The 16,069-nt window shown below is 50.9% G+C and overlaps 1 protein-coding gene across 1 annotated transcript; it reads right to left on the bottom strand.

Moving 5' to 3' along the window:
* Positions 1-2,768: 2,768 nt before the first annotated feature.
* LOC144143209 (uncharacterized) lies at positions 2,769-3,967 on the bottom strand. Its single transcript, XM_077674999.1, has one exon. It carries the CDS (start codon positions 3,783-3,785, stop codon positions 2,769-2,771), a length of 1,017 nt encoding a protein of 338 aa, XP_077531125.1. The 5' UTR covers positions 3,786-3,967.
* Between the last annotated feature and the right edge of the window lie 12,102 nt (positions 3,968-16,069).

The following is a 16,069-nucleotide window of genomic DNA, read 5'->3' as shown; positions in this document are numbered from 1 at the left end:
TCTCAGAAACAAGTGTGCAAGGCCGACCCCTCCGTTTTTTACAGAACGGAAAAGATTTGTTCGACTGGTGCGTTCCCATGTTGAACCCCAGAGGAAAACTGCAAATACTCGGTGCAACCTTTGCACCGCACCCCTGGCCATGCACAATACCTGCAACACATACCACACTTTTGCGACAATAAAAAGATTACAAACAGTCACCCGCGTAAACACAGACATATCACGGCCTCCCCATTTCGACGTTTTCTCGCGCGCCTGCTCTGTTTGCTCTTTCCAGTGTTCGGAAGGGTCCCTGTAGTACTCAAGCGGCACACCCAGGTACCTCGTGGGAACCACAGTCCACTGAACGTTTTCATACACAGGTGGTGTGGTTTCCCACTGACCGTGCCAGAATCCCGAGCACTTATTCCAATTTATGGTGCAGCCAGAAAGTTTACAAAAAGCTGTGACGTCCTTTACCGCCTCGTTGATGCTGTCCTGCTCTGTACAAAACACCGCAATATCATCTGCGTATGCCAGAATCTTGACTTCAATTGAGTGCAGCTTAAAGCCATTTATTCTATTGTTGGTCAAAATCTTTAAACAGAAGGGTTCTAAGTACATCGCAAAAAGCAGTGGACTCAAGGGGCAGCCTTGTTTTACGGAAGAAAGGACAGGAAAGCTGGTACTTAATTCCTTGTTAACAATGACACTCGCACTGCACTGCTTGTACGCCATCTTGACTCCGTCTAAAATCACTGAGCCAACATTCACGTGCTCTAAAACACAAAAAAACACTTCATGAGCTACACGGTCGAAGGCCTTTTCTAAATCGAGCTGCAGCATGGCGACACGACCGCCTATTGCGTCTATGCATTCTAATATGCTGCGCGCTGTGTGCGTGTTCGTGAAAATGGTCCTCCCTTTAATTCCGCATGTTTGGTGCGGACCAACTATGTCTTTTATTACTGTTTGCAGCCGCCTTGCCAGTACTTTCATGAAAATTTTATAGTCAACATTGGTGAGGCTTATCGGACGATAAGCACTCACTGACTGCAGCTTGATTGGGTCTTCAGATTTTGGGATCAAAACAATATGTGTTTTTCGAAAAGACAAAGGCAGGTCTTTACACTCATACGCTCTGTCAAGTACTCTGTACAGGGCCTCCGCTATTTCGGACCTGAACGCCTTATAGAATGCTGCGACTATTCCATCCGGCCCCGGTGACTTTCCCGAGCTTAGTTCATCAATCGCCGTCTCTATTTCAGCTTTGGTAATTGGAGCTTCCAACTGTACTTTAATGTCTTCATCCAACAGTGGCAACAGTGAAAGAAAGGTACTTTTGTACTCGCTCGTAACGTTTTTATGAAGACCCAGCAGTTCGGTATAATATTCAACAAAAGCCCTCTCTATGATCTGGCCATCACTCGTAACTGTGTTCTTGTAACTTATCTCCTGAATTTCATTCCGTTTTGCGTAACTTTTTTCATCACTCAACGCCCGCCTGGTTGGCGTTTCCCCTCCCCACAATCGTTCGGCCCGTGCCCTTATCATGGCCCCTCGGTACTTTTCTGTATCGATAATCTCAAGCTCAGTTTTTATTTGTTTTATTTCTTTGTTGTATCTTCCTGGAACGGTACTTTCCTGGTTTAAGAAAAAGTCTAGTTGGTCATGTAACTCTTTTTCTTTCTGCTTTTCACAACGGCGTGCAACGCAAGCTTTTTCGATTGCGGCTATCTTGACATTGCTCTTAAAATCTTCCCACTTAACGATGACATCTTCATTATCTACTTCGAGCACTTTTTGAAGCATTTTCTTTACTTGAGCCAAAAAATCTTCATCCGACAGAAGCTTCGCGTTCAATTTCCATAGGTTCCAATTGAAGGTGGGTTTTGTTATCTTTGTACCCACGACCATCGAAACTAAAGCATGATCACTAAAAGACACATTTTTAACTTCATAATTGTTGCAAAGTTGTATTAGACTACAGGACACGTACATTCTATCTAATCTGGCGTGGCTCTGATTTTGAAAGTGCGTAAATTGCGGAAAACTTCCGCAGGATAGTACGTGACCTACTTCACTCAAATTATGTTCCTGGGTAAGTATACCTAACAGAAGCGCGCTTGCTTCCCGGACGGGCTGTTTTTTTACTCTATCCTCGGCCAAACACACACAATTAAAATCCCCCAAAAGGATCATCTGTCTATCACACTTGAGATAGGCTTCAATGTCTTCAAAAAATCTTTTACGCTCATTTTCTTTGTTGGGTGCATAAATACAAACTATCCGCCACGCGTACTGGCAATACACAAAATCACACACAATCATTCTGCCGTCTTCGCTTACTGTTACACTCTCCTCGCAAACGCCCAAGCTGTTGCGGATGAGGAGTGCGCAGCCGCCGGACGTGCCAACGGCATGGCACACACAAACGTTGTAACGCGCCCTGAAAGGCGAAATCATCCGCTCTGTCTGTTGCTCACTTTCTACCTTCGTTTCCTGCACTGCGATTATGTCGATATCGTTTTCAAGCAAAATGCGGCTAAGCTGATACTGGCGTCTTTTTGACGCCAAGCCCCTCACGTTTAAAGTCGCTATTTTTAGAGCATTTTTTAGTTTCGCAGCCATAAAAGGTTAACTGTTCATTACAACAGAGCGGCGGATTTTATACACCAAAGTAGCCGAAGAAAGGCAGGTACGGTGAATAAGATGCACCACTACTTTGCGTCTAGCATACGCGGAAAACCACCTTAACTCACACACCACTTTAGACTCAGTCCGTGATGTTACGGGGGCCGTTGCCCCATCGGTTGCCTCTTTAGCGTTATGTTAAGCTTTGGTTTAAATGAAGAGCGCCGACCTCCTACTGCTGCTTTCGTCGGCGGTTCTTCATTCGTCGCAAATAAAGTTCCTCCCTCCTCACACAGCTCGCGTGCACGCTTCACAGCTGCAGCCCCGTTTTCCGCCGCACCTTCCTCCATTGGCTCCGAAGCTGAAGTTCCCGCCACCGTAAGCTCACCTTCATGTTGCTTGTCAGATGAGCTGACCGCTTCGGGCACCGGGAGGCTGGCTGTATCCTCTCTGCCGGCATCGTTAGGCGGTGTTACCTCGGCGTTCGTGACGGGGGGCTTCACTGCGGAGGCAGGCTCAGGGGGCGCAACCTCTGGCGACGGCACGACGTCTTCTCCTTTCGCAGCGTCCTCGGCGTCGGCGGCATCCATTATGTATTCCGCCTCACGGTCACTTTTCGTAGGTCCAGTCACATTGGCATAAGTCCGCACACACTCACTCTCGTCGTGGCCAAAGCGCCTGCAGCTAGCGCACCGCGGCACTCGGCACTCACGCCGAATGTGGCCGCTCCGGTGGCAGCGCAGGCAGAATGGAACCCGGCCGGGAACCACGACGAGGGCTTGCTCCCCTGCCACACGTAGTTGGTGCGGCAGGTCGTCGACGCTGACGCCTGCTTTTAACTTAAGTGTGACCAAGCGTGTAGTCGACGACTGCGCCGTGCAGCCTTGGACACGCCAGCGGTCTCTGGTCACTTCAGTGACCTTGCCGTAAGGCCCCAGGGCAGCTCGTATTTCGTCGTCGGGGACGAAGTGGAGAACCCAATGGAGCTTCAAACGGACGTCCTGGTTCCTCGGGTCGATGACGACACACCGACGCCCCTTGACCTGCACTTCACCAGCGGCGACGAACTTCTTTGCTCCGTCAGCGTCCTTGAAAGTTACCGCCCACACATGGTTCATCTGGTACGCCCCCAAGGCGATAACCTCGGGGAGCAGTTCCAGACGAACCAGCATGTCGCGGAAATCTTCCACTTTGTAGGGCCTGGCTTTTACGTCAGCGTGCACAAAAATCGTATTGAGGGCAGTTGGTCCTGAAGGTAGATGGGGCAGAATAACTTCGTAATCCTGGGAAACAATGTTCACATCCGTTGACCTGTTCCCGCGGGCCGCAGGGCCCGCCAAAGCCGCTCCTTTCACGGAGCTCGCCATCCTGCGTCCGCACTGCGCAGCGGCCGGAAGCAGAATGAGCTAGTTCCGCGGCGACTCCCTTCTCGACTATACAGCGGGGTTTTGTATTTACGACTGCTCAGAGCCCGGTCAACTAGCGCCGCCCCTCGACCACCGCGGGAAGACGTAGAACGTCTTTTCCCAGCGGCCGCACGTAAGACGTGGTCGGAAGTCGGAGATAGCCAAAGGCATTTCAGACTGCTGAAACCAGAACCCTCGTATTGCATTTTGTAGAACAGAGACGTACGGGACGAGGGATTCCGTAAGGACACATATCAAAGTTGCAGTCCTTATGGCCAGCGCTGTTTTGACGTTTTTAACAGTGTTTTATAGTGCCGAATGAGGCATGATTGCATTTTTTTTACAGGAATAAATAATTGAAAATTCAAGTCGAGAAAAAATGCGCCGTTTTTTCCGGAAGCGGGAATCGAACCCACAACCTCCGCATAACGCGTGCGGTGCTCTACCACTGAGCTAGTTCCGCGGCGACTGCCTTCTCGACTATACAGCGGGGTTTTGTATTTACGACTGCTCAGAGCCCGGTCAACTAGCGCCGCCCCTCGACCACCGCGGGAAGACGTAGAACGTCTTTTCCCAGCGGCCGCACGTAAGACGTGGTCGGAAGTCGGGGATAGCCAAAGGCATTTCAGACTGCTGAAGCCAGAACCCTCGTATTGCATTTTGTAGAACAGAGACGTACGGGACGAGGGATTCCGTAAGGACACATATCAAAGTTGCAGTCCTTATTGCCAGTGCTGTTTTGGCGTTGTTAACAGTGTTTTATAGTGCCGAATGAGGTATGATTGCATTTTTTTTGGCAGGAATAAATAATTGAAAGATCAAGTCAAGAAAAAATGCGCCGTTTTTTCCGGAAGCGGGAATCGAACCCACAACCTCCGCATAACGCGTGCGGTGCTCTACCATTGAGCTAGTTCCGCGGCGACTCCCCTCTCGATTATATCGCGGGGTTTTGTATTTACGACTGCTCATTTACGGAATCCCTCGTCCCGTACGTCTTTGTTCGACAAAATGCATTACGAGGGTTCTGGCTTCAGCAGTCTGAAATGCCTTTGGCTATCCCCGACTTCCGACCACGTCTTACGTGCGGCCGCTGGGAATAACAAAAAAGCCGCCCGCATCTTCCCACAGGGGGAACTCGAGTAAATGCGTCGCATCTACTCGAGTCAAGCAAAGCGTCACGTCAAGCGAAAGCCAAGCAAAGACGCCCTTGACTGAATTCCGAACGCGCGCTCCGCCGCTTATATACGTTGAGGGGACTGCGTAAGCCGGTCCCAGTCGACGACGTCGGCGTACTTGTAAAGCGGCGTGGACTCTAGGTGTTTGAGCCAAGAGCGGATGTTGCTTCGCCGGAGAACGGCACACCGGTTATATGCGCAGCGCGCCCGAAGGAGAGGAAACCGCGGAAGAGAGAGTACTGCACATGCGCCAGCCCCAGCGCGTCTGCCGCGGCTATGACGCAACACAATCCAACCCAATCCACTTTAATCCAATCCAATCCAATCCGAATCCAATCCAATCCAAGCCAAGCCAAGCCAAGCCAAGCCAAGCCAATCCAATCCATGCCAATCCAATCGAATCCAATCCAATGCCCCTCGCGAGAGAGTGTTCGAATCCAATCCAATGCCCCTCGCGTGAGTGTTCGCTATCGCCTCGACTCGACGCGCATGCGCAGTGAGCGTGCGGACTACGGACGCCAACGCGGGTGACATCGTGAGTTACTGAAATGCTCTGCATTTAAAAGACGTTCTACGTCTTCCCGCGCTGGTCGAGGGGCGGCGCTAGTTGACCGGGCTCTGAGCAGTCGTAAATACAAAACCCCGCTGTATAGTCGAGAAGGGAGTCGCCGGGGAACTAGCTCAATGGTAGAGCACCGCACGCGTTATGCGGAGGTTGTGGGTTCGATTCCCGCTTCCGGAAAAAACGGCGCATTTTTTCTCGACTTGAATTGTCAATTATTTATTCCTGCAAAAAAAATGCAATCATACCTCATTCAGCACTATAAAACACTGTTAAAAACGCCAAAACAGCACTGGCAATAAGGACTGCAACTTTGATATGTGTCCTTACGGAATCCCTCGTCCCGTACGTCTCTGTTCTACAAAATGCAATACGAGGGTTCTGGCTTCAGCAGTCTGAAATGCCTTTGGCTATCCCCGACTTCCGACCACGTCTTACGTGCGGACGCTGGGAAAAGACGTTCTACGTCTTCCCGCGGTGGTCGAGGGGCGGCGCTAGTTGACCGGGCTCTGAGCAGTCGTAAATACAAAACCCCGCTGTATAGTCGAGAAGGGAGTCGCCGCGGAACTAGCTCAATGGTAGAGCACCGCACGCGTTATGCGGAGGTTGTCGGTTCGATTCCCGCTTCCGGAAAAAATGGCGCATTTTTTCTCGACTTGAACTTTCAAATATTTATTCCTGCAAAAAAAAATGCAATCATACCTCATTCGGCACTATAAAACACTGTTAAAAACGCCAAAACAGCACTGGCAATAAGGACTGCAACTTTGATATGTGTCCTTACGGAATCCCTCGTCCCGTACGTCTCTGTTCTACAAAATGCAATACGAGGGTTCTGGCTTCAGCAGTCTGAAATGCCTTTGGCTATCCCCGACTTCCGACCACGTCTTACGTGCGGCCGCTGGGAAAAGACGTTCTACGTCTTCCCGCGGTGGTCGAGGGGCGGCGCTAGTTGACCGGGCTCTGAGCAGTCGTAAATACAAAACCCCGCTGTATAGTCGAGAAGGGAGTCGCCGCGGAACTAGCTCAGTGGTAGAGCACCGCACGCGTTATGCGGAGGTTGTGGGTTCGATTCCCGCTTCCGGATAAAACGGCGCATTTTTTCTCGACTTGAATTTTCAATTATTTATTCCTGCAAAAAAATGCAATTATACCTGATTCGGCACTATAAAACACTGTTAAAAACGCCAAAACAGCACTGGCAATAAGGACTGCAACTTTGATATGTGTCCTTACGGAATCCCTCGTCCCGTACGTCTGTGTTCTACAAAATGCAATACGAGGGTTCTGGCTTCAGTAGTCTGAAATGCCTTTGGCTATCCCCGACTTCCGACCACGTCTTACGTGCGGCCGCTGGGAAAAGACGTTCTGCGTCTTCCCGCGGTGGTCGAGGGGCGGCGCTAGTTGACCGGGCTCTGCGCAGTCGTAAATACAAAACCCCGCTGTATAGTCGAGAAGGGAGTCGCCGCGGAACTAGCTCAATGGTAGAGCACTGCACGCGTTATGCGGAGGTTGTCGGTTCGATTCCCGCTTCCGGAAAAAATGGCGCATTTTTTCTCGACTTGAACTTTCAATTATTTATTCCTGCAAAAAAAATGCAATCATACCTCATTCGGCACTATAAAACACTGTTAAAAACGCCAAAACAGCACTGGCAATAAGGACTGCAACTTTGATATGTGTCCTTACGGAATCCCTCGTCCCGTACGTCTCTGTTCTACAAAATGCAATACGAGGGTTCTGGCTTCAGCAGTCTGAAATGCCTTTGACTATCCCCGACTTCCGACCACGTCTTACGTGTGGCCGCTGGGAAAAGACGTTCTACGTCTTCCCGCGGTGGTCGAGGGGCGGCGCTAGTTGACCGGGCTCTGAGCAGTCGTAAATACAAAACCCTGCTGTATAGTCGAGAAGGGAGTCGCCGCGGAACTATCTCAGTGGTAGAGCACCGCACGCGTTATGCGGAGGTTGTGGGTTCGATTCCCGCTTCCGGATAAAACGGCGCATTTTTTCTCGACTTGAATTTTCAATTATTTATTCCTGCAAAAAAATGCAACTATACCTGATTCGGCACTATAAAACACTGATAAAAACGCCAAAACAGCACTGGCAATAAGGACTGCAACTTTGACATATATACATAGATATATATATATATATATATATATATATATATATATATATATATATATATATATATATATATATTTATTGTAAGATGGGTTTATTTGCGAAGGCAAGGCAGCAGGACGCTCAGCGAAGGCAGTCCGAAGCAGGCGGGGCTGACGGCTGGCTCTCACGCGCTCTTCTCGCGGTCCAGGCTGATGATGATCCCTGTCCGGTTCACTGGTTCTTCATCTTCCTTGAAGCTGTATTACCATGGCCACTCTCCTTGAAAGGGTAGGAGATACTTGTATCTCTTCCTCACTACAATCATCCCCCCGCGGCGAAGGGAGCCACCCTGGCGACTCAGGGGCACGCTACGACAACAGGATCGTAATAACGCTTGAGGCGTTGCACGTGGACTGTCTCGCGGCCTCGGCGACGAAGGTCTGAGGATGGGGTTAGCGGCTCCACGACGTAATTAACAGGTGACGCGCGTTCGACAACGCGGTATGGGCCGTGGTACTTGGATAGCAGCTTGCTGGAGAGACCGGGAGTAGTAGTCAGTATCCAAAGCCATACCAGGGAGCCGGGAGAAAAAGTCGCTTCTGGGCGGTCACCATCACGACGATGTTTTTGGTGCGACTGGTCTTCAGAAGTTAAATCGCGGGCAATCTGGCGGCATTCTTTGGCGTAGCTGCAGAGTCGAGAAATGGTCGTGTGCTCAGAAACGTCAGGTCGATAGGGGAGAATGGTGTCGAGAGTGCAGCATGGTTCACGACCGTAAAGAAGGAAAAAAGGGGAGAATCCCGTGGTAGACTGCATCGCGGTGTTGTAGGCATACGTCATAAAGGGAAGAATCGTGTCCCAGTTGGAGTGGTCGGAAGAGATGTACTTCGCGAGCATATCGCCAAGAGTGCGGCTAAACCTCTCCGTCATCCCATTCGTCTGCGGGTGGTAGGCAGTAATGGTGCGGTGAGTCACGTTGCATTTTTCCAGGAGAGCTGCTATCACTTCCGACAAGAAGACACGCCCTCTATCACTTAGAAGTTCACGTGGTGCTCCGTGACGGAGGATGAAACGCTGTAGAAGGAAAGTAGCAACTTCGCTCGCCGTGGCAGCCGGTAGCGCAGCGGTCTCAGCGTAGCGCGTAAGGTGGTCGATAGCAACCACGACCCAACGGTTTCCGGCAGAAGTAGCTGGCAGCGGCCCGTATAAGTCAATACCGACCCGATCGAAAGTTCGCGCTGGACAGGGTAAAGGCTGCAATGGACCGGTTTGTTGCTGAGGCGGAGACTTCCGACGCTGGCAGTCTTCGCATGCCCGAATAAACTTCATCACGAAGGTGTACATGCCTCTCCAAAAATAGCGCTGTCGCAGTCGTTCGTACGTCTTCAGCACGCCTGCATGGGCACAATGCACATCCGCATGGAAGCTTTCACAAATGGCAGTCCGCAAGTGACGAGGGATCACGAGCAACCATTTGCGTCCTTCTGGGCGATAATTGCGGCGATAGAGCAGTCCATCACGGATGGCGAAGTGCGCAGCCTGACGTCGCAGCGCTCGGGGAGCGGTACACAGCGTAGGATTAGAAAGGAGGTCGCAGAGTGAGGATATCCAGGGATCCTTCCGCTGATGCCCAGCCATGTCCTCAAATGGTTGGAATGTCGGGGTAGAGTCAATGGCCATGAGCTCTGCCGTATCCGTGCCCAGAGGTGAACGAGAGAGTGCGTCCGCATCATTGTGTTTTCGACCAGACCGATATATCACGCGGATGTCATATTCCTGGAGGCGGAGTGCCCAGCGGGCAAGGCGACCAGAGGGATCCTTTAGTGATGACAGCCAGCAAAGGGCGTGATGGTCTGTCACGACATCGAAGGCACGGCCGTAAAGGTAGGGGCGGAATTTGGCAATAGCCCACACGATGGCCAAACACTCTTTCTCCGTGACGGGGTAATTGGATTCGGCTTTTGTAAGCGTACGGCTCGCATAGGCAACAACGTACTCGTCAAATCCTGGCTTCCTTTGGGCAAGTACAGCCCCCAACCCGACGCCACTAGCGTCAGTATGGATCTCAGTGGGCGCACGAGGATCGAAGTGACGCAGTATAGGGGGTGAGGTGAGCAACCGACGTAACGTCAAAAAGGCTGCCTCGCATGCAGGAGACCAGGTGGACAAGTCATGGCTTCCGCCGAGGAGCTTGGTCAGAGGTGCAACAACCGATGCAAAATTTGGAACGAATCGCCGGAAATACGAACAAAGGCCAATGAAACTGCGCAAGGCTTTTAGAGTGGTCGGTTTCGGGAAGTCGGCCACAGCTTGTAGCTTAGCAGGGTCAGGGAGAACACCGTCCTTTGAGACCACATGACCTAGAATTGTCAGTTTTCGGGCCGCGAAATGGCACTTCTTTAAGTTTAGCGGTAGACCAGCATCCGTTAGGCAATGCAAAACTTGCTCTAGACGAGTAAGACGGGTGTCGAAATCGGGGGAAAATATAACGATATCATCCAAGTAACATAAACAAGTTTTCCACTTGAGGCCACGCAAAATGTCGTCCATCATGCGCTCAAAAGTGGTGGGCGCATTACACAACCCGAACGGCATTACGTTAAATTCGTATAATCCGTCGGGGGTCACAAAGGCGGTTTTTTCATGGTCATTGTCTGCCATCGGCACCTGCCAATAACCGGAGCGTGGGTGCAGCGATGAAAAGAACTCAGCTCCTTGCAGATAGTCTAAGGCATCGTCGATCCGGGGCAGAGGGTAAACTTCTTTCCGAGTGATCTTGTTAAGTCAGCGGTAATCCACACAAAATCGGATAGATTCATCCTTCTTCGTAACAAGCACGACTGGAGAAGCCCAAGGTCTATTAGATGGTCGAATTAAGCCACGCTGGAGCATCTCATCAACGTGGCTATCGATGACGGAACGTTCTTTGGCCGAAACGCGATACGGTCGCTGGCGCAAAGGACGATGAGAGCCAGTGTCGATTCGATGAGAGACGGTTGATGTGCGACCAAAAGAAGTCTTCTGGCAGTCAAAGGTAGATTGAAAACGCTGAAGAAGGGTCAGAAGCTGGTCGCGCTGAACAGGATCGAGACTGTCGTCTACGGCGGTAACGAAGGCAGCAGTGTCAAAAGGTAGAGGTCGGCTCATTGAATTGATCGAAAGAGGGGCTAACACATCCGGGAAGTCGACGAGGTGGCTATCAACAGCTTCCACACGCCCAAGGGACTCACCACGAAACACAGTTAATGGGGAAGGAGATGCATTGCAGACAGCCATAGTGCCTGCCCCATTCTCGATAGTAAGGACGGCATAGGGGAGAGAGGTACCTTTGCGGTGGGAAAAAAGATTAGAGCGCGTGAACACGACTGTTGCCTCGGAAATTGTGTCACAGGTCACTGGTATCAGAACAGCAGAAGCTGGCGGAATCGTGCAATCGTTGGCGGCGCATAGCTTAGAAGAAAGTCGAATACTGTCCTTTTCGGCGTCACACAGAGGAAGTAAAGCAAGCTCGGCACGGGCACAGTCAATAATGACGCTATGACGTGACAAGAAGTCCCACCCTAAGATGATGCGATGGGAACAAGAGGGCAGGACGAGGAACTCGATGATGTAGAGCTCATTTTGTACTAAAATCCGGGCGGTGCAAACTGCGATGGGCTCGACGTGGTGCGCTGTGGCAGTACGGAGATGAAAACCGGAAATTGGCGTCCTCACTTTTCTTAATTGGCGGCAAATCTCTTCGTCCATAACTGATACAGCAGCTCCTGTGTCAACCAAGGCGCAAGTGGGGATTCCTTCCAAGTCTACTTCAATCGTGTTCGCAGGGGACAGACAAGGGCTTCGGTATTTCGACGGCGCCGCAGTTCTTGCCTCCGGAACTGCGGCGATTAGTTTTCCTCCGGGGCAGTCGGACGACGCCGCATCGGCGAGATGGAACGGCGTCGAGGAGAGACGGACCGACGGGCACCAGAAGAGAGTTCGTCACGAGAAGGCGGAGAATAGGGCGGCTCAGCATGGGCGTCGTTGTAAGGGCGGTAAGGAACATACGCGTTATCAGCGTAGGCTGGCCGTCGGTAAGCGTCACCTGGCGGCGGAATCCCACGGCGGCAATAACGTGCCACAGGCCAGGAATTCGACAAGAGAAACATATTGGCCGGTTATCAGGCGTTCGCCAGGGGTTGGTGTGGAGCGGCGACGGGCGAACCTGAGTAAGATGTGGCGGCGGCTGTGGGCGGCGTCGAGGCACATAAGCGTGAGCCAGGGTCCGTGCCGCACCTTCAGCGTAGCAAAGTGGCGCCGCAACAGGCAAGGTCTCGGGAGCAGCTGAAATGGCGTCAGCGACTTGCTCCCGAATTATTTGATGGAGTGGCGACGACTGGGCAGGATCTTGTGTCGGCGACGACTGCTGCGGTAAACAAGGCAAGAGAGAGATCTGCCGGGCGACCTCCTCACGAATCAGCTCTTTGATGCGCCGCAGCAGGGACGGGTTTCCGTCGACTTCCAGCGCACAGAGTGGGTCGTCACGCTGCGACAGTCGGCGACGAGTCAAGGTGCGCTGCCTGCGCAACTCTTCGTAACTTTGGCACAGGCTGACGACTTCGCTTACGTTTTGGGGATTTTTCGCAAGCAGCATCTGGAACGCGTCCTCGTCGATGCCTTTAAGGGTGTGCTTGACGGGGTCTTGCTCAGGCATCGATGGATTCGCGCGTCGGCAGAGATCTACCACATCCTCAATGTAACAGGTAAAGGTCTCACCGGCCTGTTGAGCCCGCTCTCTTAAGCGCTGCTCCGCGAGAAGCTTGCGCACAGCTGGGCGGCCGAATACACGAGTAATGTTCGTCGTAAATGCGGTCCACGTTGACCTATCAGCTGGGTGGTTCAGAAACCATTGTTCAGCCACGCCCCTCAAGGAGAAACCCGCGTTACTGAGCTTCGTGACCTCGTCCCACCGATTGTAAGTGCTTACTCGCTCAAAAGAAGAAAGCCAGTCCTCGACGTCCTGGTCGTCGGCGCCACTGAACTGCGGCGGGTCACGCTGGCGGATCGCGCCGGAGCAGATGACAGCCGGCGGGGAAGGTGGCGCGGTGTGTTGGGCATCACCAGGCATGGTTGACTCAGTGGGAGATGGTAGGGTACGACTGCGGAGCTCCAGTCTCGAGGGTAGACGGGGTGAGCTGAGGCGGAGGACCCGCAGTCGTACCCTACCATCTCCCACTGAGTCAACCATGCCTGGTGATGCCCAACACACCGCGCCACCTTCCCACGACCTCCAGAATACCGGTATTCTGGAGCTCGTGGGTTCGGATCCCACCTGGCGGGCATTTTTTATCCACTTTCTTATTTTCCAAATTCTTCATCTTGAGCTATTACTACCTCCCCTTTGCTTTCCGAGGTCTTCTTGACTGCCAATTCTTATTTCTGTCTTCATTTTCAACGAGCCCCTCATTTCATATTCTGATTCGCCACATGCATAGCGAGGGCCTCTGTTCTGGCAGTCTTGGTGCCATAGGGAACCTAAGAGGGTTCAACGCTGGTCGACCACTCTCGACATATCCTAGACGCTCGAGTCACGGCCCGGGGGTTAAAAAGAAGGTCCCCTTCACCCCGAGTAGTCTGAGTGGCGCTGGCTACCACCCCTAAGTGCAGGAAACAAAAACACCTGAACATAAATACCCCAGAAAGTGGAGGCTAAAGTAGCCCCGCCGGTAGCGTAGTGGTTATCGCACCAGACCGGTATTTTGGAGGTCGTGGGTTCGGATCCCACCTGGCGGGCATTTTTTCTCCACTTTCTTATTTTCCAAATTCTTCATCTTGAGCTACTACATCTTCCCCTTTGCTTTCTGAGGTCTTCTTGACTGCCAATTCTTATTTCTGTCCTATTTTCAACGAGCCCCCCATTTCATATTCTGATTCGCTACATGCATAGCGAGGGCCTCTGTTCTGGCAGTCTTGGTGTCATAGGGAGCTTAAGAGGGCTCAACGCTGGTCGACCACTCTCGACATATCGTAGACGCTCGAGTCACGGCCCGGGGGTTAAAAAGAAGGTCCCCTTCACCCCGCGTAGTCCGAGTTGCGCTGGCTACCACCCCCAAGTGCAGGAAACAAAAACACCTGAATATAAATACCCCAGAAAGTGGAGGCCAAAGTAGCCCCGCCGGTAGCGTAGTGGTTATCGCACCAGACCGGTATTCTGGAGGTCGTGGGTTCGGATCCCACCTGGCGGGCATTTTTTTCGCACTTTCTTATTTTCCAAATTCTTCATCTTGAGCTACTACATCCTCCCCTTTGCTTTCCGAGGTCTTCTTGACTGCCAATTTTTATTTCTGTCCTATTTTCAACGAGCCCCTCATTTCATATTCTGATTCGCTACATGCATAGCGAGGGCCTCTGTTCTGGCAGTCTTGGTGCCATAGGGAGCTTAAGAGGGTTCAACGCTGGTCGACCACTCTCGACATATCGTAGACGCTTGAGTCACGGCCCGGGGGTTAAAAAGAAGGTCCCCTTCACCTCGCGTAGTCCGAGTGGCGCTGGCTACCACCCCCAAGTGCAGAAAACAAAAACACCTGAATATAAATACCCCAGGAAGTGGAGGCCAAAGTAGCCCCGCCGGTAGCGTAGTGGTTATCGCACCAGACCGGTATTCTGGTAGTTGTGGGTTCGGATCCCAACTGGCGGGCATTTTTGCTCCACTTTCTTATTTTCCAAATTTTTCATCTTGAGCTACTACATCCTCCCCTTTGCTTTCCGAGCTCTTCTTGACTGCCAAGTCTTATTTCTGTCCTATATATATATATATATATATATATATATATATATATATATATATATATATATATATATATATATATATATATATGTATATATATATATCACACAGAAAAGAAGAATTGGCAGTAAAGAAGATCTCGGAAAGCAAAGGGGAGGATGTAGTAGTTCAAGATAAAGAATTTGGAAAATAAGAAAGTGGAGAAAAAATGCCCGCCAGTTGGGATCCGAACCCACAACTTCCAGAATACCGGTCTGGTGCGATAACCACTACGCTACCGGCGGGGCTACTTTAGCCTCCACTTTCATGGGTATTTATGTTCAGGCGTTTTTGTTTCCTGGGCTTGTGGGTGGTAGCCAGCGCCACTAGGACAACTCGGGAGGAAGGGTACCTTCTTTTAATCCCCGGGCCGTGACTCGAGCGTCTACGACATGTCGAGAGTGGTCGACCAGCGTTGAACCCTCTTAAGCTCCCTATGGCACCAAGACTGCAATAATAGAGGACCTCGCTATCAATGTAGCGAATCAGAGTAGTAATTGAGGTGCTCGTTGAATTAAGACAGAAATAAGGGTTGCCAGCCAAGAAAACCCCCGAAAGCAAAGGGAAGAATGTGGTAGGTCATTGAATCAGATTAAGATCCCACCAGGCGGGCATTTCTTCTCCAATTTCGTTCTGTCTTTCAAAATTCTTTGCCTGTTTCAATGACTTACCACATTCGCCCGTTTCCTTTTCGATGTCTGTTACTGCCAACGCTTATTTTTGTCTTAATATTTCAACGAGCCCCCATTCTCTATTCTGATTTTCTCTCTCTCTCTCTCTCTCTCTCTATATATATATATATATATATATATATATATATACATATATATATGTATATACATATATTTATATACATATATATATATCGAGGGGCTCGATGAAATAACACAGAAATATGTGTTGGCAGTCAACAAAACATCGGAAATCCTCGTAAATCAATATATCTATATATATATATTGTCACGCAGCCAAGGACGAAGCAGTTGTTTGGAAAAGAAACAAGTTTATTGGAGCGAACTTGTGCTCCCCTAACAACTGAAAAGAATACAGAGGCGGCGAAGCAGTGGTCAACAAAGTGACGTTACGTGCGTCGGAGAGCGTCGCAGAATCGAATGCCCCGGCGTCCGCACTGCAGGCTTTTTATCTTTTGGCGCGCGTGGTTCTCGAAACGTCGATTCGCATCGAGAACATAGTAGATCCAAGAAGATTATTCTGGGCTGTTCACGTTAGATCGGAATGCTCTCCCTATCACAACAGATAACACATGCGGCACAGAAAGAAAGAATGGAACACGCGCTTCCCTTGGCGCAGAGATAACACAGACCGGCGCAGCCGGCGGTAAAAGCAAAACACAAATAAACAAACCCAATGTATGGTTCGCGGCATTACCCCCCCTCTA

The sequence above is a fragment of the Haemaphysalis longicornis genome, unplaced genomic scaffold, assembly GCF_048455015.1.
Source record: "Haemaphysalis longicornis isolate Haplotype H1 unplaced genomic scaffold, Haemaphysalis longicornis Haplotype H1 scaffold_6, whole genome shotgun sequence".
NCBI lineage: Eukaryota > Metazoa > Arthropoda > Arachnida > Ixodida > Ixodidae > Haemaphysalis > Haemaphysalis longicornis.
The sequence above is the reverse complement of the archived record's forward strand: the minus strand, read 5'-3'. Positions and strand labels throughout refer to the sequence as shown.

Coding starts and splice junctions, on each gene's coding strand:
- LOC144143209 (XM_077674999.1), bottom strand. CDS start 3,785: ATGCTGGTTCGTCTGGAACTGCTCCCCGAGGTTATCGCCTTGGGGGCG.